The sequence below is a fragment of the Carassius auratus genome, chromosome 5 (assembly GCF_003368295.1).
Source record: "Carassius auratus strain Wakin chromosome 5, ASM336829v1, whole genome shotgun sequence".
NCBI classification, from domain to species: domain Eukaryota; kingdom Metazoa; phylum Chordata; class Actinopteri; order Cypriniformes; family Cyprinidae; genus Carassius; species Carassius auratus.
The window spans coordinates 20,140,697-20,166,110 of NC_039247.1; the positions used below are offsets into that span (position 1 = coordinate 20,140,697).

The 25,414-nt window shown below is 40.7% G+C and overlaps 2 protein-coding genes across 2 annotated transcripts in view; both read left to right on the top strand.

The window, feature by feature from the left end:
- Positions 1-643: 643 nt before the first annotated feature.
- Positions 644-22,607, top strand: LOC113080244 (alpha-tectorin-like). Its single transcript, XM_026252455.1, has 26 exons — positions 644-2,494; positions 4,574-4,646; positions 5,594-5,733; positions 5,857-6,144; positions 6,282-6,419; positions 6,598-6,763; positions 6,934-7,166; positions 7,621-7,800; positions 7,965-8,535; positions 8,918-9,531; positions 9,746-10,316; positions 10,403-11,052; positions 12,528-12,632; positions 12,771-13,311; positions 13,948-14,147; positions 14,381-14,761; positions 15,038-15,324; positions 15,437-15,717; positions 15,944-16,054; positions 16,276-16,478; positions 18,469-18,632; positions 18,772-19,020; positions 19,158-19,320; positions 19,894-19,978; positions 20,177-20,296; positions 21,360-22,607. The coding sequence occupies exons 2-26, from the start codon at positions 4,583-4,585 to the stop codon at positions 21,461-21,463; spliced, it is 6,609 nt and encodes a 2,202-aa protein (XP_026108240.1). The 5' UTR covers positions 644-2,494; positions 4,574-4,582; the 3' UTR covers positions 21,464-22,607.
- Positions 22,608-22,790: 183 nt separating this feature from the next.
- The window catches only part of LOC113080218 (ubiquitin carboxyl-terminal hydrolase 2-like), a 33,553-nt gene continuing 30,929 nt past the window's right edge, over positions 22,791-25,414 (top strand). The window contains exons 1-2 of the mRNA XM_026252437.1: positions 22,791-22,952; positions 24,662-25,226. Coding sequence (XP_026108222.1) covers positions 24,708-25,226 — 519 coding nt within the window. The 5' untranslated portion in view covers positions 22,791-22,952; positions 24,662-24,707. The remainder of the gene's footprint in view (positions 22,953-24,661; positions 25,227-25,414) is intronic.

Genomic DNA, 25,414 nt, shown 5'->3' on the forward strand with positions numbered 1-25,414 from the left:
AGCTGCACGTGCCAAAACTGGCAATGCTGTCAGACTCGCGCACAGCTCTGTCCAACCAAGGCTTTAAACTTCTATCTCCTTAGTGGCCTTACCGTTGGGAAGCATAACCTCCCAGAGTGCAGCATGATCCAGAGATCACTGGTGGATCGGCAACACTGAAAGTTGAGACAATCTGAGCGAAGAAGGACCAGGGGTTACCAAGTCTTGAAAGCAGGGGTAGGCAACAAAGACAAGGTCACACCAGGAGCTGCTGAAGGATTTGGTGCATTTTGGATGGGTGGGGGATTAAGAAAGTATAATTTTTTTTAATCGCCTCACTCTGTAGGTAGAACAAAAAGAATTGGCTGGGCAGCTGGTAGCCTGATATACCCTGTACATCATGGAGCAAGGAAGGCTGAAGGAGGCTCATTGTGTGGCCAAGAGGGGGAAATGTTTTCTGGAAAGGTTTGAGTTACCTTAAGGGGGCTTGACATTGTTTAGGAAAGGAAAGAAAATGAGGGCAAAGCAACTGTTTGGCATTGGGTGCATCAAATAGGTTTGGATGAAAATTAAGATACTGGATGACCCAGCCAGGTTCTTGTCCATGACCTTTTCCAGCTTCCAAGGTCAGGCCTGGTGGACCTACCAGCAAGCAAATACAGCGTTAGTGCATTCAACTATGCCTCAGTCCTTTCCCACGGAAATGGTTTGATGACTCCAAAGTCTTTGTTGTACCCACTGACATTATGGTAATTCGGTCAGCCTGATTCAGACCTGCCAGGTTTGTTTGGCAGGTGGTTGATGGGGCTGACAATTTGCGATTACATTTTATCAGACACTTGACTCCAGCGCCCAGACAGTGGAGTTAATGCTTATCGTCAAGCTCATAGACATCTCTTGTTCTTGGTGGGATTGAAACTGGTTGTAAAGATGCAGGATTAGCTCAGCTTAGTTGACCTATTCCACAACCACAACATTTGTGCTTTGTGGGTCAACATAAAAAAAATGAGGGACAAATATAAAGACAAGAAAAAAAATGATAAACCCTATTAGTAAGCTCATTACAATGGCCAAGGGAGACGATGGTGAGAAGATAGGGATTGATGTCTCCTTCCTTGTCCTTACTTACTGTTTCTTTTTTCTATATCTGGTCATTCCAACACAAGATGATTCAACTGTCCCAACAGTCAGCCTGGGACCACATTGCGCTCTTTGTCAAATCCTCTGTTCTTGTGCACTAGTTTAGTTAAGAGTATGGGCTGCATTTGCACAACAAAGCAACAAGGTGTAAAGGAACCCTCCACTGGGACCCCCATATTGGTCACAGGGAATCTGGGGTCTGCGTCCATCCATTTGGCTTTCACACATCCTGCCCCCACCAGTATTTAGTTACGTCCACTGTCCTCCTAGAAACAATACTGAGTCTGACTCAGATCTCGCTCCCATCTCCTTCCCAGACCCTATCACTGTGGATGCACCAATGATTTCCCCTCATTCTGTCATTATCTTACCACCGCATCTATGGAAATGAGTCCCATTTGGAGATCAACTCAGGGTTGTGTGAGCTGTTGCAAATGAGGCCGTCATTAATTGGTACAGGGAGCCCAGTAAGACAGGAGATGGAGCACTGATTCAGTCACATACGCACACACATAGAGTGTCCAAGTTGATTCATGTTAATGCAGTAACCCAAGCTCTTCTCCCTTTTTCCGTTAAATAAAGCAATGTTTTTCTGCTGTGTTTCCTTTTGTAAACAAATGCCCCTAGGGTGGGACGAAGAGCCCCTTAAAGAGATCCAGTGGACTGTGCACTAGCTATGGAGAGGGCTGCTATCTAGGGAATCAGGGTTCAGTCCAAAGGCCTGACATTTTCTTCAGAAATCCTCTTTGTGCTTACAGCTCTAGTTTCAATATTTCCCTTCAGTTACTTACCAAACGCCACCCTTCACTGATCCACAGGTCTACCCCCCTTCTCTCATCCACTCTCTCATTACCATTCTACTCCTGTTCTTCATCTTTCCCTCTTTCGAAAGTCTCAACCCCTCTCTCCATCGCCACCCCTCTCTTTCCCTCTCCTATCCTCCCCCTTCCCCCAAAACTGATCTCAGATTAACATTAACACTATCCCCGGTGCAAAAGGTAGCACCTGCCTCTGATGCGTCTCCCTCCAGTAGAGCCGTACAGGGAACCCACACACTCACTCCTCCTCTGTCCTCTCAATCTGGGATCACTTTCTCCAGACTTTTGCTCTTTGAAATCAAGCGTACCCTGAGGCACAGTTTTGGGACGTGTTTGCCATTCTTGTCCTTGGCGGTTGTCAGGTGGAATTGGACCAGCACAGCGCTCTGTGTGAGTGGAGGATTTGGAAGGGTTTTTCTGGGCAGTCTCCCCCTCCCTTTTCTGCATCCAAGAGCAGGGCCCCTCCGCTCTTGAGACTGCATTGATGGTACCCACTTGGATGTGACTTAGAGGCTCATGCACAGGTGACGTGCTGAACTTCCGTCCTATGAAGGCAGGTGAGTGCTGAATTCTTACTTGTGGTCTCAGAACCGGAGCTATTGTGTTTTGTTCATGTTTTGTTTTGCTTTCTTATGACAAATTTGCTGTCTTTCACTCCTTGTCAGTTTCTGACAAGTGATGTTCAGGTGCTCTCTACCTCTTTTACACCTCCCTTCTCTCTCTTTGTTTTGGAAACACACTTTGTGCGTGAAAATGTAAATGATAGGTTTTAACCTCCAAATGGTAACTAAGTAATTTTGATAACATCTATCATTGCTATTAATGCCAGTCGTCAGATATCAGTTTCTGAGAGGTTAGCCAAATGAACTCTGCCAGTAATGTGAAGTGGAGAGCAATGGATTTGCCTGTTGGCATCTCACGCAGTATCTCATGGTTCACTTGGGAATCCCATCAAATGCCAGTTTCGTCTGTGCTGTGGTTTCATGATGGAGGATGTTATACAGGACATTGTCCAAACACATAAGCTCTCTTCAGGTTACCGGATTTCATTAATGTTGGAAGGTGGATGTTCTTTCTCATTTGGCAATAGGAAGAAATGATTCACTCAAGACTGTGACTTAATGATCCATTCATTATTCAAGCAGCTTGAATTCAAATTTACAGTTGCTTCCATACCAGTTTTGGAATGTTTTAATTAGTGACATCCTGATACAGTTTGCACTGATTTTTTTGTTGTTTTTGTTGTTTGTTTGTATGTATTTTATTACACATTTCCTATTATTTCTAAAGAAAAAAAAACTCTAGTTGAACTTTTTTTTCTTGTTTATTTCTTGCATTTTTAGATACACTTCATATTTAGATTTTTATGTTATTACACTTTCTTTACTGCATGATAATTTTATGTCACAGCTCAATGATAGATTTGCTACAGATCACAAGGCACAGATCATCCAATTCCTGTTCTAAGATTCCAACATTGTGTGAATATGAGAAATTTAGACTTGCATTTGAAACCATGTCTTGATTAATTGAGTTATAATGACATTGTGAGCTTTGGTTTGGTTTGCTGAGTCAACTCTGACAACATAATTGTCATACTATGAAGAGCTTATATAATTCACAATAGGCAACACAACGTGATTGTGTTTTTTCCTAAATACCAAAAAATTATATAGTATTATATATTTTCATGTGATACACATGACATATGAGTCAAATACTAATTATTTAATAAAATGCTAGAACTTCGGCAGTGTTTCCTTTTGGATATGCATTTAACTGTTCGTTTAATTTTAAGACAAGTTTTCTGTGGAATCACGCTTTAGACTAAATTAGACTGTATGTTTCAGTTTAAACCTCTGTTACTTACTATTGCTTATTGTCTGTTTTGCCACTGCACTTTCTAAAAGACATTTAGTCCTCCTCATCAAAATATAGGTCTGCCTAAAACATTCTCTATTGACAGTTTTACCATCAGAATATATCCTTATCATTTCCATCACCTGATATTTGAGAGGTTGCCCATTAATTTTGGCACACTAAGGCTGGGCGAACCTAAAGGGAGTGAAACACAAACTTCAGCCCCTCAGGGTTGCCGTAAAGACCCCAGCAACTCAAGCCTGCTAAATTAAACCCATTAGCCTCAGTATTCACAGCCCTTTCTCTGATGCCAACAAGTCAAAGCACATAAACACTTGGTAATGGACCCTTCAGACGATGGAGAGGAGCAAGGCATGTTCTCCCAGCCGCGGGCTCGTTGGCACTGTGGAGGCCTGGAACTGCATCACCATAGTCCACTCACACGGTAGTGCTGGAGAATGTGATCCCAACACATTGTTCTCCATCACATAATGAAACCTTTTCAGCTCAGGACGAACAGGCCCACCATGGAGGGGGAGAAAGGGGCAGAATGCCCCCATGGGGTACTTGGGAGAATGATCTTTAAACCAGGGAAGACTGGAGACAAATGTGTCTTGACCTAGTTGTTTATTTCTTTAAATAGGTTTATTATCATAATGTTTTTTTTTTCTTTTAAATCTTAAAATAACTGATATTTTGAAGTGTGGTGGCACTACAACATTGCTTTTTTGTTTGTTTGTTTGTTTTTTGGTGATGAATATTTCAATGTGTCCCAGGTGTTTAGGATGGTCAGAACAGGCACTTTAGTCTCTCTTCTCCAGCTCTTCAGCACCCTTGCTCCCAGAGGAGGTGAGTGATGTCCTCTTGTCCTCTCCTGCTTTCACAGCATGTAACAGTGACTGATGGACGAAAAGAGCCTAGGCATAAAGAGTCAGTTAATAAGTAACGATGTCATAATGTGACCAAGTTGATTTATAACATAAAATAGCCCAGTAATTATAATAGCTAAGTTAACAATTACTTGTTTACATAGGCTATACAATGAATTTTATAATATTTATGCACTTATTGCTATCGTTTGACAGTGTTAAAATCTAACTTAACATTTTCTTATATTAATTTTTTTCTTACTTGCTTTTTAGCAGTTCAACAGGCTATTATTGATTTAATCTATAGTGTGACATCTCTTGGAATATGTGAAGGCCAGGTTTTTCCATCACTCAACACTAGAACCCATTTTCCACGTGTCTCTCAATTCTGTCTTTTACTTGCTCTTATGAAAATGTACCATAGTTCTGAACTGTAGCATCTGTTATAATAAAGCTAGCCTATTAATCATTATTAACCAGGTAAATAATGCCTCCTTTATTCATATATATAGAATTTGTTATGAAAAACAATAGATGAATAGATGATCTATTATAAATTCTACAAGTTAGACAAAATTTACTACAGTAAATAAGCTTACAAATTTTTTTTACAAATTCTAGTAAAGGTGGTCATGAGTAGTTTAAAAAGATAATATGTGTTAGTCCTGGTGCAAGATTTCTTTCTCCTCTTTTCTTCCGTCTTTGTAGTTTATGTGCCTTTTTTAGATAATGTGCAACTTTCTCCATAGCAATTTAAAGTGGCATTTTGTTAATAGAATTTTAATAGATCGCACATTTTACCATCAGCTTCGCTGCTTTTGGTCTATGCCCCTGATCTCTCCAAAACAGCCTCACAGGGCCAACTGATCAGTGCGTTTTTGCTTTGGAAACTATTTCTTTGTCAAAATATCATTTTCCTCTGCTTAGCTTTTTCTCAGGATACCCTCTACCCCTTTGGACCCACTCACAGGGATTTAGAAACCCCTAAAATGGATGATGGCAGTTCTCCAGAGATTTCACTACTAATTTCATTCATATTCTTCAATATTCCCTATAGATCCCTTTACGTAAGTATCCAAAATATCAATGAGAACTGTGATAAAAATCCCCCCAAATCTCCATGCAACGTCTGAAGTGTTCGATTCAGCAGTGAATCGTGTAACAGCACATCGTCCTATATTTCCCAATAGATCAACAACAATGGAGTGATCTCCTTCAACGTACAGGTGAGTCAATTCACTCCGGAGGCTTTTCCCCTCAGTGACAGCCGTTCCTTCATTGCTCCTTTATGGGCTGACGTGCATAATGGTATCCGTGGGGATGTGTACTACCGTGAGACAACAGACCCAGAGATCCTGGAGAGGGCCACTCAGGATGTCAAAAAGTATTTAAAGAATATGGTGTCCTTCACTGCCACCTGGGTCTTCATTACTACTTGGAATCAGGTCACCTTTTATGGAGGCAGCCAGACAACGCCGGTGAGGCAAAAAGTGTTTTACTTGCATGACCAATATAAAAATTGTGCTAATGAGCAGCATGTACTGTGTGATCACCACAATAATCACCACCACCAACAAGAAAACAATCATTCTTCTTTTCTTTCTTTTTTTTTCAGGTAAATACATTTCAGGCAGTTTTGATCTCCGATGGCCAGGCTTCTTTTGCTATGTTTAACTATGGAGAGATCAACTGGAGCACAGGCACGGCTAGTGGAGGAGACCCTCTTACGGGTCTGGGAGGAACCACAGCACAGGTAAGCTGGGAAATCTCATCTGTGATATAACTGTTGTTACAGAGGTTGCTGTATATTATGGACTACATCATATTCTTCTGGTTCTTTGCATCAGATAGTTACCTGGGAAAAGTTTTCATCCTCTGAAAATTCACAACATAATCTCTTTATCACTCTCTTCTATGATTGCCCTCTCTAGGCAGGTTTCAATGGTGGAGATGTCAGCCATTTCTTCAACCTTCCTGGATCACGCTCGAACGAAGTGGTCAACATTGAACAGACCACTAATGTTAATGTGCCTGGACGGTGGTTCTTCCGCATTGATGCCGAACAGATAGACCCAGCAAATGGCTGCAGCTTCAATGGTTAAAAAAAAACATATAATTATTTTAACACATTAAATTAATATTTTACTCATATCTTAAATGTGCGCTCCTTGTTTTATTGCCGTGTACACTTTTTACTTAACATGTTCCCCTCATGCCTTATCTTTCTCCCTTTCTTTTTCTGTGTCTCCGCGATGTTTTTTTTTCAGGACGGTTTTACCGTCGTGGGGAGGTTTTTTGGTTATCAGACCAATGCACTCAGCGATGTAGGTGTCTTGATCTGAATAATGAGGTCATCTGCCAAGAAACTCCGTGTGGTCAGTTACAGACCTGTGAACAGGTGGAAGGGGCTTACTACTGCCAGCCTACCCGTACAAGCACCTGTGTGGTGTTTGGAGACCCCCACTACCACACTTTTGATGGATTTCTATATCATTTCCAGGTGTAGTATAGGGTTAAAATTCAATTTCCATAAAACTGGTCCGTAATAGTTTTTGGGGGAACACTTTTGGAAGCCCTGGCTCACTCTATGCCCTATGAAATGAAAAAAAAAAAATCCTGACTAACTCCAATAATAATGGATGAACGGGTCACTTTATCTCCCCTGAAAACTGTACTCAAAGTGCACTAGGTTCACTGTATATGCATGATGCTTCTAGAAATAGTAAAGTATGAAATTTCCAAACCAAGAAAAAAAATAAAAAAATAAATAAGGATCATATTTCACACGTTCAGTTTATAAGATATCCATTATAAGAGATTATGCTTGAAGCAAAAGGTTGTATAAATTAATCCTATCACAAAGCCGAGTATCATGTTGGTTTTACTTTTGGGATTTTTTGCTTTCTATAGAACTGTAGGCTAAACCTATGTGATTTCCTCGATCTCCCATACAGGGTACTTGCTCATACCTGTTGGCTCGTCCATGCTGGGAAATGCCTGGTTTGCCCTTCTTCAGTGTGGAGGCCAAGAATGAGAACCGTGGTGTGACCACTGTGTCCTGGCTACGGGATGTCACAGTAGAGGTGTACAACCACCGTGTCACACTACCCAAAGGGACTCTGGGAACTGTGCAGGTCAGCTTTGCTCATGTTTCAGTCCTTTAAATTTGAAGCTGTTACTAAACTGACCAACTGTGCAATCAGTATGAATAGCAGCCTAGTAGATTAAATTGTTCTTGTAGGACACAGGCAGTATAACCTTTCTCAATGTCTTTCACTTTGTGTTTCTGTTGTTACAGGTGGATGGCCTGATAAAGACTCTCCCTGTTCAACTTCAACTAGGTGCAGTCAAGGTATACCAGTCTGGCGTTGCTGTCGCTTTGGAAACAGACTTTGGTCTTTTGGTGACCTATGACGGATTGCACTACGCCTCCATCTCCCTCCCCAGCTCTTATTTCAACAACACTTGTGGTCTATGTGGTAACTACAACGATGACCCCGCCGATGATCCCGTGTTGCCAGATGGTTCTTTGGCAGAGAGCGTCGTGGAACTGGGTGGTAGCTGGCGAGCTGAGGACACAGATTTCCGTTGTACAGACGGCTGTGCCCAGAACTGTAGCTTGTGTGAACCTGCAGCCGAAGTGTTCTACTTTCGCTCAGACTACTGTGGGCTGATCAATAAGACTGATGGGCCATTTAGAGACTGCAGAGCTGTGGTAGACCCCACAGCATTTGTGTACAGCTGTGTTTATGATATGTGCAGCAATCGTGATAACATCACCACCTTGTGTCAGGCTATACAGGCATATGCACTTGCATGCCAGGCCTTGGGAGTCACTATACGAACCTGGAGATCACGCTCGTTCTGTGGTGAGTGATATCAGGTGTGACATTAAGGTTAATTCCGTGTCAATAAAGTCCAGACATTGTAGAGCAGGGATAGGCAACTCCGGTCCTGGAGGGCCACTATCCTGCAGAGTTTAGCTGCAGCCCTCATAAAAACTCACCTGCCTGTATCTATCTAGTAATCCTGAAAACACTGATTGCCTTGGTCAGGTGTGTTTAATTAGGGCTGGAGCTAAACTCTGCAGGGTAGTGGCCCTCCAGGACCAGAGTTGCCTATCCCCGTTGTAGAGAGTTCTTTTATAGGTAAAATCAAGTATACATTATTAAATACTTTTCTAACTTTCTATCATCAGTATGTTTTCTTTTCCACTGACCTTGCATTTTTCCATTTGCCACTGGCTCTTAGCATTGACATGCCCTGAGAACAGCCACTACCAAATCTGCACGAGTGCATGTCCTGCCTCCTGCTCCGACCTGACGTCTCACCTCTACTGTACCCATCCATGCACTGAGGGCTGCCAGTGTGACCAGGGCTATGTCCTGAGTGGTAGCCGCTGCGTCCGCCACTCTGAGTGTGGATGTGAGCGTGATGGCCTGTACTATGCCCTAAATGAGACCTTCTGGGCAGGGGAAGGGGGTGAGGTGGGTGAAGAATGCTCCCAGCGCTGTGTTTGTGGCCCGGAAGGTGAAGTAACATGCTTCAATGATTCTTGTCGTGAAGGCGAGGTGTGTGTAGCAGAAGTTGGGTTGTTGGGATGTTACCCTCGACGCGAAGCAATCTGTTTGCTGTCTCAGAATCAAATACTGGCTACGTTTGATGGGTCCACAATGACGTTCCCTGATGAAAGCTCATTCTACCTGGTGAAGACTTTGGGACGCTTGCCAGCAAATGTTACATCATTGGAGGTGAAGATTGGCAGGAAGCTGTTGAATAAGGGCCCTACGTGGATTCGTCCAGTAATCGTTAGGGTCGCACATTTGGAAGCACAGATAGGTGGCTCAGATTTTGACTTGATAAAGGTTTGTGGTGACTTTCATATCCTCTAATCTAGTTGTCAGTTCTTAAATCTGTGAAACTAAAAGATGCTTTTAAAAAGATACCTACCTGGGACACCTCACTATAGCAATATCATTTCTTGTACAGTAGCTATGATTATTCCTCAATATATTCTCAAATATTGTTCAGCTGATTGTATGACATGCTAATGATTTTGTAATTCTCCTCCTCACTCAGGTCAATGGTGAACCAGCGATTCTTCCTTATGTCCATCCAGTGGAGCCTTTAATAATATACCGTTCCTCTGGTAATACCACAGTGATTGAGTGGAGTGGTTTAGTCCGCACTCGATATTCACGTCAGGGACAGCTAAACATCACTCTCTCCACACTCTTTTACAACACCACCTGTGGTCTTTGTGGTTTCTTCAATGGAGATCCAATTGATGACCTCCGTCTACCCAGCGGAAGGCAGGCCGATACACCCGAACAGTTTATTGAAGGCTGGAAAGCCATTGCGGATGATCTGACATGCAATGGCGACTGTGAGGACTTGTATCGTATGTGCACAGATTTAAGGCTGTACCAGAGCCCGTGGCTGTGTGGAAACATCAATGACCTAGGAAACAGCTCATTCCTGGCTTGCCACACAGCTGTTAATCCCTCTCCTTTCTTCAGGAACTGCCTCTACAACATGTGTGTGCGGGAAGGAAACCGTTCTGCCCTGTGTAACTCCCTCCAGGCATATGCTTCAGCTTGCCAGGATGCTCAGATCACCTTGGGAGCCTGGAGGAGTGCTACCAACTGCCGTAAGAGTGTTGGTTGTTTCTCTTTTTTACCATTTTTAGCACCTTCCATCCCTTTCGCATAATTTCCTTTTTCTTTGTTTCTTTAGCTCTTCCCTGTCCAGAAAATAGTCATTTCGATGAGTGTACATCTGCATGCCCTCTCACTTGCTCTAACCTGGATGATCCTGAGGAGCCATGCCCTCTACCCTGCTCAGAGGGCTGCCAGTGTGAAGAGGGATTTGCCCTCCGTGATGGCATATGTGTGGCACGTAGTGATTGTGGCTGCTTCTACCTGGGCCAGCAGCTAGCCACCAATGAGACATTCTGGACAGACTGGGAGTGCCAGGAGCGCTGCTACTGCAATGGCACAGACAACAGTGTCTACTGCAATTTCTCACCCTGTCACCCAGAGGAGTACTGCCAGGAAAATGAAGGCCTGTTTTTCTGTCAGCCAAGGACAGAGGCCATGTGTGTTGTTGGTGGTTATGGACACTTTTTGCCATTTGGAGGTGTACCATTTGACCTGCAAAGCAGCTGTACTCTCCGTCTGGCCACTACTGAGTGTGGAGAGGGGGACGAGGATGGCTTTGGTGGACTAGACAGTGCAGAGACCATTTTGGGAGGACTGCCCAGGTTCCAGTTTTCAGCTCGGAATGAAGAGCGAGACACAGGCCAGGTTATATGGGTGCGGGGATTTGTTCTGGAGGTCTATGGATATGAAATTGAGGTGTCACGAAGTTTCAAACACACAGTCATGGTAAGATTTGACTGAGCTATGTGTTGTATTTGTTGATTGTGACTAATGTGAATCTTATGCTTGCTTTAAACAGGGCCATGTTCAAGAATTGTAATTAGCATACAACTTAAATCAATTAGAGTGTCACAAATAGCTTGTTCATATCTGCATGTACAGATGTGATCCAGCAGCCAAAGCTGATTTGGATCAGTACAAAATTCTACACCTGCACCTGAAACAGACAGATACTGATTCAGTTTTTGGCCATTTACATGAGTGGCAGATATTTTATAATCACAAGAATTCCTCTGTAATTCTAGAACACCACCTTTTGAAGGTCATACTCCTTATTTTTATGACACAAAGTTATTTTAATCAGCCCAGACAGAAGAGCTAAACAAAGCAGTAAATCTTTTCAGGTGAGGTGTATAATATTTCAGCCAGCATCTGTTAGCATACTGGAGCAGATACAAAGGAAACTTATAACTGAGTGACGTCTGGAATGAGTTCACAACACCACTGGAAGATCTGAGGAACTTTAGATCAAATAAAGATTTTTAGGGAGAAGAAAACCAAGTTAGAAATGAGAGACCGGATGAATCATAATGAAACTGGCTTTTGTATAAATAGAAATATAGAGAGTATAGATAGAAAATGAACAACAGACTGATAAAACACTTACACTTAGTCATTTTGCAGACGCTTTTATCCAAAGTGATTTACAATTGGGGGATAAATAAAGTGATTCTTCTTAAAGAGGCACACAGACACAGGAAGTGATTGTAATACCAAGTTTTTGACATTGTTCAAATAAGTACAAGCTAGAAAAAGAAGGAATAAATAAAGATAAAGGGGTTTTTTTGTTTTAGTTTTTTTTTTTTTTTACGATGAAGCCAAGTAGTTTCAAAAGAGATGAGTTTTCAGCTGCCACTTGAAAACTGTTAAGGATTCAGCATTCCGGATAGGACTGTGAAGATCATCCCACCAGCCAGGAATTGTAAACGAGAAAGTTCTGGAAAGTGATTTAGAGCATCTTTGTGATGGTACCACGAGGCGTCGCTCACTAGCGGATCTCAGACTTCTGGAGGGGATGTAGATTCATAATAGTGTGTCGAAGTAGAGGGGTGCGGCTGTTCTATGTTCAAGCATCAATGTCTTGAAATTGATGCACCCGGTAGCCAGTGCAAGGAGATGAAGAGAGGTGTAACATGGGTTCTATTGGGTTTGTTGAAGACCAGTCATGCCGCTGCATTCTGAATCATTTGCAGAGGTTTGATTGTGCTTAATGGAAGTCCAGCCAGATAAGCATTGCAGTAGTCCAGCCTAGAAGTGACAAGGGCCTGGAAAAGATGTTATGCTGTATGCTCCATTAGAAAAGGCTTGATAAAATGAGTTGATATAAGAAGCAAAGCCAGGAGATATGTATCATGTACCAAACAGATTTAATTGCTATTATTGAAACAAATGTCAATTTTTTATTTATTTATCTCTTTTAGGTGAATACAGAGCGTCTGTATCTGCCTATAAAACTTGGTCCAGGGAAAGTTAACATCTACACACTTGGTCTGCAGTTACTTGTGGAGACAGACTTTGGTCTGAAGGTGGAGTACAGATCAAAATACATATTGCAAATTACCCTTTGCTTGTAAAACATACTGTACACAGGGCAAAAAAGCTAAACTCATCAGATTACAACATTATCTACTGTGTAAGCTAATACACAATTAATATCTCTACAGGTGGCTTTTGACTGGAATACTCTACTCCTTCTGACTCTTCCTCGCAGTCTCTTTAACGCCACCTGTGGGCTCTGCCAAGGAATGCCTATTACTGGTCCCGCTCTGAGTGTCACAGAATGGGGCATGGCATGGGCAGAACGTGACACCTTCTGCCAAGTTGGTTGCGGGGACTCTTGCCCTCGCTGTGGATTGGCTGAGAGGGGCCTAGCTGCTGAGGTTCCCGCCCAAGTAACAGATGCTGTTGGTAACACTGACATGGATGAGGGTAACCCAGGAAACCGTTTCCACTTTGCTGAAGGGTTGTATGTGTATGTTGAACCTGAGGCAGTGAGATTATGTGGACTTATAATAGACCGTGGAGGTGTGTTTGCGCGCTGTCACAGCAAAGTGGCCCCTGCATACTTCTACCAGAGCTGTCTGCAGGATACATGTTTGGATCAAGGTGCGAGAGAGACCATCTGTAATTGGCTACAGATTTATGCTAATACCTGTCAGACACTAGGAGTGTCTGTCATGGGCTGGAGAAGTTCCACACCCTGTGGTGAGAAATATTTTCATTTATGTTCATTTACTCATGTCGCAAGTAATCTTGTTATGCATAAAAATTATTGGTGCTTTCTAAAGCGAGCATTACAATTTTAATTCCTCATACTTGAGGTTAGGTTTGTTCTACAGTAAATTGTGTGGCTTATTAAGGAGATATTATTTTTACCTGGCTGATGACAAAACAAAACAAAACATAGACTTGCAATGAAGGAGGAGCTGGATCCATTTTTTTTAACTAGAATATCATAGACTCTTGAGGGGGGCTTTTTTTGACGTTGACCAGTAAACAGCCACTACACAATTTTCTTCAGTCAACGAAAGATTTGAAATTTGAAGATTTGAAACATATATGAGGCCGCAATGAAAAGTATTGTAATTTTTATGCATTTAAATGCAAATATTGTTTGCACTTCTAGGGCAAACTGCTTGGTGTTACGCTGTCTAACCACAAACCATGTCTTAATTTACAAATGTTCTGTTTAGCCAACATAAAAACTACAAGACACTTTGTCACAATCAAAGCCCCGTGAATGCCACACATTTATATAAGCCCTTTAAAGTGAAATACAATACATCCTCCTCTTTACTTCTGGAGAAACTCACCCATCCAATGAACTCTATGTGTGCCCAGTCCTGTCGTGCCCGGTGAACAGCCACTATTCTAGCTGTATGATGGTGTGCCAGCCGCAATGTGCCCCTGCACGTGGACAGAGAGACTGTAACCAGTACTGTGTTGAGGGGTGCCAGTGTGACCAAGGCTTTGTGCTCAACGGCAAGAGTTGTATCCTCAGTCAGAACTGTGGATGCTACACGGATGGTAAATACTATGAGGTAAGACACAAAACTAGACAATACATCAAATACAATAAACCTCTATAAAAAATAAGATATAATTACATTTTAATCATTTTTACTCCATAAAAGTTAAGAGTGATAAAAGTAAAATACATTGAATTAAGTACACACAATTACCAAACCCCTAAACCCACTACCCCCACCCTCTTCTGCCTTTTCTTGAAACGCAAATGTGTTGTTGTTGTTGTTGTTTTCACTCTTTCTCTCAGCCTAAGCAGTTGTTCTGGAACAGTGACTGCACTAAACGCTGTCAGTGTATTGGACGGAATCTGATTCAGTGCGACCCAAGGCGATGCAAAGCAGAGGAGGAATGTGTTCTACGTCATGGTGTGCGAGGATGCTTTGCCCGACGTTATCAGCACTGTGTGGCATCGGGCGGTGGCGTCTTCCGTACTTTTGACGGTGCCTCTCTTCGTTTACCTGCCTCGTGCTCGTTTGTTCTTTCAACAATCTGTCACAAGCTGCCCGAGTTATCTTTTCAACTCATTGCCAATTTTGACAAGTGGAGTACACCCAACCTAACCACCATCTCCCATGCTTACCTCTACATCAACGAGGAGAACATTCTCATCTCCGGAAACACAGTCAAGGTAGGAAGGTCAACTCGAGCCCTCGAGGTCAACTGTCCTGATGAGCTCCAACCCTAATCAAACAAACCTGAACAAGCTAAAAAAGGTCTTCAAGATTACGAAAATGTAATAAGCAGTTGAGTTTGATCAGGGTTGAATCCACACTTTACAGGAAAATGGAGATTGGATCCAGAGTTGAGATTGCTTTTTATATGTAAACTATGAAATTACTTTATAATGATTAAGACAGTAAATGTCTCCTAGCTAAATGCTAAGTGTTTGCCTCTTTTACTTCAGGTAAATGGTACGCCCGTGTCCGTACCTTTTGTCACAGGTCTCATGACACGCGTCTCCACATCAGAGGGATTCCTGGTGATCGACACTCCCCAGGACATCCAGGTGCGTTATAACAGATTCAACATCCTCAGCATTACAATGGGCCCACGGCTGCAGAACAAGGTGTGTGGACTGTGTGGGAACTTCAATGGAGACCCCACTGATGATTATATCACCTCTCGTGGAAAACCTGCCGTCAGCGCACTAGAGCTCGCTCAGAGTTGGAAAACCAATGGCATGCAGAACAGGTTAGCAAGAAAAGTGTGCCGTTATACTTATCATTCATCTCATTCGTTTCACCCTGTCCTTATTTCGTTGCCACTCATTTTTTGTCCTCCATTGCCTGACCCTTGTCTGTAGTTGTGACGAGATGCAGTATGTGGCCCTGGCTCAATCCTGTGATAATACAGCAGTATCAGAGCTCCAGGGAGAAGAAAACTGTCTGAAGCTCACAGATTTAAAAGGTTTCTTCCAGCCCTGCCACGGCCTACTGGACCCTCACCCTTTCTACCAGTCCTGCTACATGGACGGCTGTTACAACCACCGTAAGGCCCAGGTGTGCGGCTCCATGGCAGCCTACGCTGAGGCCTGCCGCTCTTTCGGCACACTCACCACCAAGTGGATCGCCCAGGAGAACTGCTGTAAGAGGACGCTGCCACCTACAGGATAAGATGGAAAAGTGTAGAAAGTGAAAGGCAGCACAGCTCAATTGCCATTTTTCGAAGTAGATTTTATATGTATTATTTATTTTATTATTATCTGTCCATGCCTCCAGGATTATCGCAAGTCACTTTCACAATTTTGACAAAACGGACATATTTTATTGGAAACTTTCTGTGCTAACTTTGTAACTGGACCTGTCTTTAGCAGAATGGATCTATGACCCCTGTGCAGGAGAGATCTGCTCTAACAACACGTGTGAGCAGGAGAATGGAGGAGATTTGTGTGGCTGCCCTGAGCTGCCCAGCACTGACTTTAGTGAGTAAAACAAATATATAAATCCAAATAAACATAAATCCTTTCTAGGGTCTCTTTGAAGTTGTTTTTATCATTATTGCTCATACTTAAACCTCTTACCCTAAGTAGTAAACCCAGTCACATTATCCTGCACTAGTTACTTTTTTTGTTATAGCAGCAGATTAACTGCTAAATTAAAAGGTCACATTATGAATCGGTCTTGATTGGTTCTTGTGGTGTAGGTGAGGATGACATCATCCAGGCAGAGGTGACCTGTAAACACGCTAAGATGGAGGTTTCTATCTCTAAGTGCCGTTTGTTCCAGTTGGGCTTTGAGAGGGAGGACGTTCGAATTAACGACCAGCACTGTGCTGGTATCGAGGGAGAGGATTTCATCTCGTTCCATATAAACAATACCAAGGGACATTGTGGCTCTATTGTACAGGTAAACAAATCCCTCTTGTCCCTCATTAACAATCGTTCAGGATCAGACAGCTTCAGTTTAGACACTAAGAGCTCTGCCTCTTGAGAGATGGGAAAGTATTTGTCCTGTTGAACAAAATGTACTGTTCCATTCACATCCATTTACATATATGCGAATACAAGCAAAGAAGTTAAGGTTTGGTGCACATTTGTGTTGTGAAAAGACGCTTGAGCAATAGCTTAGACCAGCTTGGACCAGCGTAAAGGATTAGTTCACCCAAAAATGTTTTATTATTAATTATTAATTACCCGCCCTCATGCCATTCCAAACCCGTAAGACCTTCGTTCATCTTCAGAACACAAATAAAGATATTTTTGATGAAATCCGAGAGCTTTCCGCCCCTCCTTAGACAGGTATTGAGGACATTGTTAAAATAGTCCATGCAACATCTGTGGTGCTGCGGACACAGGAGCTGGCATTCTGATGCAGTACACGCATGCAGTGCACCTTGTTTACAAGCAGAGGAAAGCACACACATGGTACTTTCATGAATGTTATTTTTGTTTTGCACACAAAAAGTATTCTCTTAGCTTTATGAAATTATGGATGAACCACTGATGTCACATTTTAACAATGTAAGTAACAATGTAAGTAGATTATTTTAATGATGTCCTCACTACCTTTCTAGGTTAGTAATGTGGTAGTGGCTTTGCTGTCTATGCAGCGTCAGAAAGCTCTCAGATTTAATAAGAAAACTGTGTTCCTAAGATGAACAAAGGTCTTACAGGTTTGGAATGACATGAGGGCAAGTAATTAATAACATTGTTTTCATTTTTTGGGTGGACTGTCCCTTTAAGCAGGTTTAATAATATTTGTTTCAGTATTTTCTCAAAACCTAGTCAGTTGCCATCTTAAAACTTTATATATATATATATATATATATATATATATATATATATATATATTTATTTATTTTTTTTTTTTTTTTTTTATCATATACAAATTCTTTATGCACATTAAAAAAAAATTACCTAATGAGAAGCCTCTTTTCTGTCAAAAATTGAGGCATTTTCATGCAGTTCATTTGCTGTCTTGAGATGAGTTCAACAAAGAACTTTCTACCAATATGCCAGATGGAACTGACGACAATAATGCTAAAAATGTTATAATGTTAAAACAAATCTCTTGTGCAGGTCATGTGAAGAGCGCTGTCGTGTGCAAGCGACTACCTATCAAGTGCATCCCAAAAAACCTTTAACTGTCACCCTGTCCCGTATATGGGATGCCTACATTTACTTCAATATATTACAATTAAATCTAATCTAATCCTGACAAACTATATATTGTTGGAAAGGTCTAAGACTCCCAAATATATATTTTACCAATGTTTTTTGTAAAAAATTATATAGGAAAAGTAATAGATTAATTTATGACAAGAGTGCACCCTAAAAAATCTACATTATAACGGGATTTTTTACCTTTGTTTAAAAAAAAGACTTCTTTGTTGCCTTTTTCTCTATCACATTTTAGAAATCATCATCATTGAAAACTTAAAATCTCAAAATTCATCCTTTAAAACCCATTTTAAAATCAGACATTGCATTACCATGAAATGGTACATCAATATCATGTTACAAAATGTTTTAATTCATGAATTATAAAAATTTAAGTTTGAATCGTGCACTATAAAGTCTATGTTCAGGGGTACTGTTTTTGGGGTTAAATACAAAAATAAATATGTTTTTTAATCATTAAACCAATTTATTATTTAATTTATAATTTATTAGATTATGCTTTGATAAATATTAAACATTTTGAGTACAAAATAGCCTGGTTCACTGTATAAGATTATTAAAAGATACTTTTCTCATTATGTTTTTGCTTTTCATAATCTAATTTCCATTGTGTACATACTTAATGTGCTGTCCACTTGGCTGAATATGTTATTTTAGGTAATTCAATTCACAGTAACTTTATGTGTGTGTTCATGTGTGTGTATTTGTGAGTCTAGTCGAATGGAACACACATTATGTACAAGAACACGGTGTGGATCGAGAGCGTGAACAACACAGGGAATATAGTGACACGTGACAAGACCATCAATGTGGAGTTTTCTTGTGCTTATGAACTGGACATCAAGATATCCCTGGAGACAGTATTGAAGCCAATGCTCAGGTCAGACATTTAAGCCTCACAAAAAACAAAAAACCTCTGTATTACCATGGTATTTTCATCTGTGTATCATGGAACAACCTCATTTATTATAGATAACATAATGATAAAGATAAAAACTCCCTTTTTCAATTGTCCACAGTGTAATAAACCTCACACTACCGACCCAAGAGGGCAACTTCATCACAAAAATGGCCCTTTATAAGAACGCCTCATACCGAAATCCATACCGTGAGGGAGAAGTGGTGCTGAGCACCCGGGACATTCTGTTTGTGGGGGTGTTTGTGGAAGGAGCAGATCATAAACAGCTCATTCTCATTGTGAACATGTGCTGGGCTACACCATCTCGTTACAGCAGCGATCGCCTTCGTTACATTATCATAGAGAGAGGGTAAGCAAATAACTTAGGGAAAGAGCAATACACATATTTCAATGCATATTTAACATAATAACATATTCAAATACTGCATGGAGTTCAGAAGAGGCTACACACTCAAAGACAGCTCTAACACAACTGTAATTTCTCAGGTGTCCTAACATCAAGGATAACACTATAGGCATGGCTGAGAACGGCGTGTCCCTCACCTGCCGCTTCCACGTCACTGTCTTTAAGTTCATTGGTGATTATGATGAGGTGCATTTGCATTGTGACGTCTCTCTTTGTGATTCAGAGACCAATGCCTGCAAAGTGGTGAGAGCTTGTAAACACACAAACACGCACATCGGCAAACACCTTTTAATGTTATTTTAGCCATTTACAACAATGGTGACTACCGTATTTTCCGGACTATAAGTCGCACTTTTTTTCATAGTTTGGCTGGTCCTGCGACTTATAGTCAGGTGCGACTTATTTATCAAAATTAATTTGACATGAACCGAGAGAAATTAACCAAGATAAATGAACCAATAGAAAACATTACCGTCTCCTGCCGCGAGAGGGCGCTCTATGTTGCTCAGTGCTACTGAAGTCTACACTGAAATCATAGAGCGCCCTCTCGCGGCAGGAGACGGTAATGTTTTCTATTGGTTCTTGGCATTAAAGAAATGCGACTTATACTCCAGTGCAACTTATATATGTTTTTTTTCCTTGTCATGACGTATTTTGGGGCTGATGCAACTTATACTCAGGTGCGACTTATAGTCAGAAAAATACAAACCTGATTTAGTGTGGATTTGCTGATGTTTTTACATCTTATTCATGTCTCCATCAATCATCCTGGAGAGGTGCTTCTTTTGGATTCAGAATGTATTTTGGCTTTTTCAGAACTGCCCTCATAACAAACGAAGTTATACAGATTACAGTCAGCATAAAGAACAGATCCTATCAGTGGGGCCAATCAGAAGAAGAGGTACGGAGTATATTTTAGATTTGTGCATGAATGCATGACCTGTGTGTTTGTGTGTGTGTGTGTTGTATAATAGTGGAGGCAACAGGATGTGAGTGTGTAATTTGGTGTTTGTGTATGTATGTATTAGCAAGGCGATTATAGTTATAAGAGTGTAAATGACTAAATGTAAATGTAAAAGTGTGTGTGTTTGTGTTTTAGAATCAGACTGGTGTGAAGAGGATAATGGTGGCTGTGAGCAGATCTGCACAAGTCAAGCAACAGGCGCTGTTTGCAGCTGTGTGACAGGAATGCTGCAAAGAGATGGGAAGAGCTGCCGAGGTAAACTGCGAATACACACCTTTTTTCTGATTTTTAATAGGTGAACATTGCCTAAAGTGGCATGCTACAAAAAGTAAAATATCCCAGCACTGTAATACTGATTATCAGCACTCTTGGAACATAGTACCACTGCACGAGTGACATTGCTTTATGCAACAATAAAAAAAACTTTAACTCAAATTAAAACTATATTTTAAACACATTATTGCCAGTTACTTTAAAAATTGTTCTCCACTAAAGACAATAGTCACAAACAGATCACAGAAGAATGGAGCAGTGGAGTGCCATTGTATTTTTGTAAGCCAACTCAAAGGTCAAAGAAGCAAAAAAAAAAGTAAAAATACATCTTCCCTGCAACACTCTGTTAACCAAATGTATCCGACTGTGGCCTGCAGCAGTACCAGTTATGCCTACTATAAAAAAACATGGAATTTCATCAGAGCCCCTCCCCCATGAAATCACTGTCTATATCCAAAATACCATTAATTACATTACTCCACTAATATAGTTAAAAATTTGGACACTGACTGCACCAGAAATTCTGCAGATGCCATCTTCTGGCGAGACACAGGAATTGATTTGGCTGGATTTTCACAGTACATGTTTTTTTAGTTATTTAATGTATATTAGCTGTACTGTTATTATTGAAGTGCATTGTGGGATTTAGTGCATGCATTCGATAAAACCACTACAAATAGCTGTTCCCTCAAAAATAGTGCACTATATAAAAATATTGTTGCTCTTCTTAAACTTTCCTTTCCTTGCTTTTATTCTATATAATATAATATTTGAAAGCAATTTTGCCTTAAAAGCATTTCATGCGTAAAAAAAAACAAATTTAATTAAATGTATTTGATAATATGTAAGGTTTGTCATTATACTGCTGTATGTCCATTTATACAACTTTCACATTTTCCATTTATTATAAATGTCAGTGTGGACATCATGAGTCATGTGCATCCTTCATGACTTCACTGTGGCGTCCCGTTACTCACAACACAGTTTGTAAACTCCTCGACCCCCCGTTCACATGAATCTCTCCTCTTTTTCTATTTCTTAACAGTCACCAGTACGAGTACTGACCTTCAACCCCTGCTTCTTCTGGCAGCTGTTGTTGTAAGCGTCAACATCTTACTGCAAACACACACCTCAGTTTTCTTCTCTTAACATTCACCAAGCAAGTTGAAGGGAGAGAGAGGTGTATACAGACGAAAGGGAGGAGAAAAGAAAAGCAGAACGGAACCAGTGAGGGGATATGCATGTGATGCATCAGCAGTCCTGCAGTGAGGACCACCTCTGAGCAGTTCCCTTCATCGAAGTGAAAACTGTGATCAAATGCAACCAAGTGATCCTTCACCAGCTGGACATCTCAAACATAAACAACATGGCTCCATCCAATATAATAACCCGACGCCCTTCAGACCCTGAAAAATCCCAAATCTTTTCTTTGGCACAACATCTAAACACCAGAACCTAAAAGGGGGGAAAAAAATAAAAAGCAATCTGTCACTTTGAAACGTAGTGATAGAAAGACAAACATTCAATCTTTTGCAACCACTAATGACATATTAGCAAGATTTACATATCAAATGATGAATTTCCTTAAAAACATTTTATTTTTAAATCACTGAAACGTGAGAGCATGTGTTGCAAGAATGGATGATAATTCTCAACACCAGTTATATTGTTGCTTTTTATTTAGTTGATCTTAAGGAATGCATACCCTGTCCTGATCTATTTCTCAATATGCCATTTTGTTTATTATTTAAGCCCATTTTTTTGCCATACTAAAGTATTGCTGAGATAAAAATGCCAATTAACATTTGCATTGCTTTGTATTCCTGTGGATGCAAATGAGTGAATAGTGTTCGATACCGACACACAAATGTTCATGAGTGGCCAACTTTTCAAGTATCACTTATTTAAGCTGTATATACTAGGCCATGGTTGATGGATGTGAACTCTTTTGCCCTGTACTATAAATACTCAATGTACTGTATGTAAGTGAATTTTTAGAATCATCAACTCCATTTGGAATTTAGTTGGCAGTATCACTCATACTTGATGATGGTGATGATATTAATGGAGGATTCAAGGACTGTTTCTAATCACTTTGCTCATGACACCACACAACTGTAGGTTTGGGACTGCCATAACACCGTGGTAATTTATGTAGTCAGCTGAATGGTGACCAAATCCTTGTTGTCCATACTTACTGTAATAATGTTTTCTTATTCTAGGGGTTTGTTTGTTTGGTTGGTTTTTAATCCGATATGATTTATTTGAGAATAAAGTGCGCAATTCACATGGATTCTGCTTCTATTCATAGTGCATTAGTCATGGCTTCTACAGCAAGCCAAAGATAGAGAGCGCGCGCGCGCAGAGAGAGAGAGAGAGAGAGAGAGAGAGAGAGAACGATCCGCGTTGCTTCGGCGACCGCTTGGGAGGCGGTTCCTTAAATCCCGATTTGAGAAAAGCGCAAATATCCGAGCAGGACTCTGTGCTGGTATGCTGTCACTCCAGCCAACCGATCGAGTGCGTAATGCTGAGCCAGTGTCGTGCGATTTGCTGCTCAATCCTGAAGTAGCGCGTGGTGTTTAGGGAAATAAAGGAATATTCAGCTGGTCACGCGGGAGGATGAACTGGAATTCCGCTGGTAAGTTAAGCATCTTAAGTGTTATGGGGGAGGCTCTTGCGCAAGATTAAACATGACATAACTTACCCACATAAGCTAAGCTTGCTATACAAACACTGTCTACGATTTTAGCGTCCATGCAATTTAATGAGACCCCCAGCCCAGCAGTTTCCCACAGTCAGCGTTAATGAGTGGCCAGTAAATGCAGTGTTTATAGTAACTGCTGTATCCTACAGTAACAGTCTCTGTTTGACTTATGGTCAGCTTGCGTCCACTGCATTAATAGGCAGCAGTGCTTTACTTAATTACTCAGATTTTAGCCAATGCGCATTCCTCCATTCGTCATGATTCAGTCAGTCCTCTCGTGAAATCTACATCACTACACTTTACACTATCTCTTCATCACCATCATCATCATCATCATCATCATCACATTCTACTTAATCTTCACCATCATCTTCAGTGTCATTATTAACTTCTTTCATCAGTTAGCATCATGTTCTTTTTTCATAATTTCTCCTTCATGATTATTTTGATGTTCCACTTCACCTCCAAGTAAAAACAAAACGAATAAATCAATATTAATATGTTTTTGGACACCTTGAAATTGTTATTTTTTTCCTCATATTTTAACTGAATATGGAATTTATCCAGTATAAAGTATCAATCTGATATCATCATTACAATCTGATACGATTCTCTTTTTTTTTGCCCATAAATCATAGACTCATTCTGTTTGTTTTTCCTAGTTTTTTAACTAGCCTATTATATTTATGAAACTTTACAGTAATTTTCAATGTTATGGAAGGTCTAAGATTGTCAACTATACATTGGATTGGTTTCTTCTTTAAATTATAATAAAAAATAAAAAAATGAATGTTCATATAATGTTAAACTAAAACTAAATTTAACAAAAATGAAACTACACTAAAATAAAACCCTTGAGATAAAATGCAGAAAGAAAAAAACAGAATAACATAAGTTTACATTACATTTACATTTATCCATTTAGCATAAAGTTAAATAAGTTGACTTTGAATGATAAATTGTCACTTTGAATGATTACGCAGCCTAATTGAGGCATCCTTAATGAATTTGTGAGGCTTATATTTCATACTTCATAAGCAATATCATTTTGATTTACACACTTTTCATACATAAAACATAAAATAAATGTATTTTAAAAGATTATCCACCCAGCCATGTTTTTCTTTGCAGGAGATGTAATATAGTAGTGGGAGTAACCAGACAACTGTGAGAAGTAGACCCTTCTCAAATTTTTGCTTGCGAAAAAGATGCTTTTTTTTAGTTTATTTATAGGAAGTGTCTTTGTGACTTCAGCCAATTCTTGAAGGTTGTGGTGGTCTTTGAAAGATCTTCTCCTCCTGCATTTCTCTTTTTTGTCTGACAAAAATCCAAAATTATAACACTTCTCAAATATAACACGCATCATTAACCTTTTTAGTGTCAGTTTATATTATCTGCTGCTAGCAACTTTGGTTGACTGTTGTCCTACTTGCACACAACTGATACTGTAAGATTAGACAAGCCACATTTATTATGTTGTCTTTGTGTTTGCATCAGCAGAAGTTCCAAGTTATAACCTAATATAGATTATTTGCTGAGGCTGAACATTTTGCACACAATCCCTGATATAAAAAGCATTAGTCTCATTAGGGTTACTCTTCTTCACCTTTGTTTCTAGCAGACTCTATTTGTCTTTGTGACAGTTTGGCTCTCTCCACCTTGGGGTTGATATCTCTTCAAATCTCAAGCATGTCTCCAGTCTACTCACCCCCCAAATACACCACCGGCTCCACCCTCTTAAGTCCATACAGTTCCTATGACCCCTGCGATCCCACCCTGGGATATGTTGTCAGAGGTCAACCTCAGCTTTCCAGGTATGCTCCTTCCACTTCCCGCTACCTGAACCCCAGCCCTTGCCTCTCCCGAGGTGTCCTGTTCTTTCCCCAGGAGCCTGAACGTGGGCGAGCTGCCCCCCATTCAGAGCCTCACATCGGCCGCCGGAGTGAGAGCTACAGTAGGATGCTGGTTAAAGGTCAGTTTCCCAGAATTAATGGGGCAAGGGGCCGTTCGCCTTCAAGGACTGGATATACCTGCACGTCTCCCCAATCGAGGCAGCGCAGGTCGGTCAGTCAGTCAGACCTGATGCGGGAGCTGGCCACTCTGGAGATCTGTGACCAAGGAGCAGTGGAGAGAGGAGTGTACACAGTCAAAGAGAGCACGATCAGGGGACGGACAGATTACTCAGGGCCTCTCTACTGGAGATCAGAGGTGAGTTTGATTGTTGGTTTACTGACAAACAAAGATTTTTTAAAAATCCATATCTATCTATCTACGTATCTATCTATCTATCTATCTATCTATCTATCAGATAAACCAAATATTTTTCTGGGTCTGTGGCCATGAGATTAATTGGAAGTATTGTCAAAATTACAACAAATTAAAAATAAATCACTAAA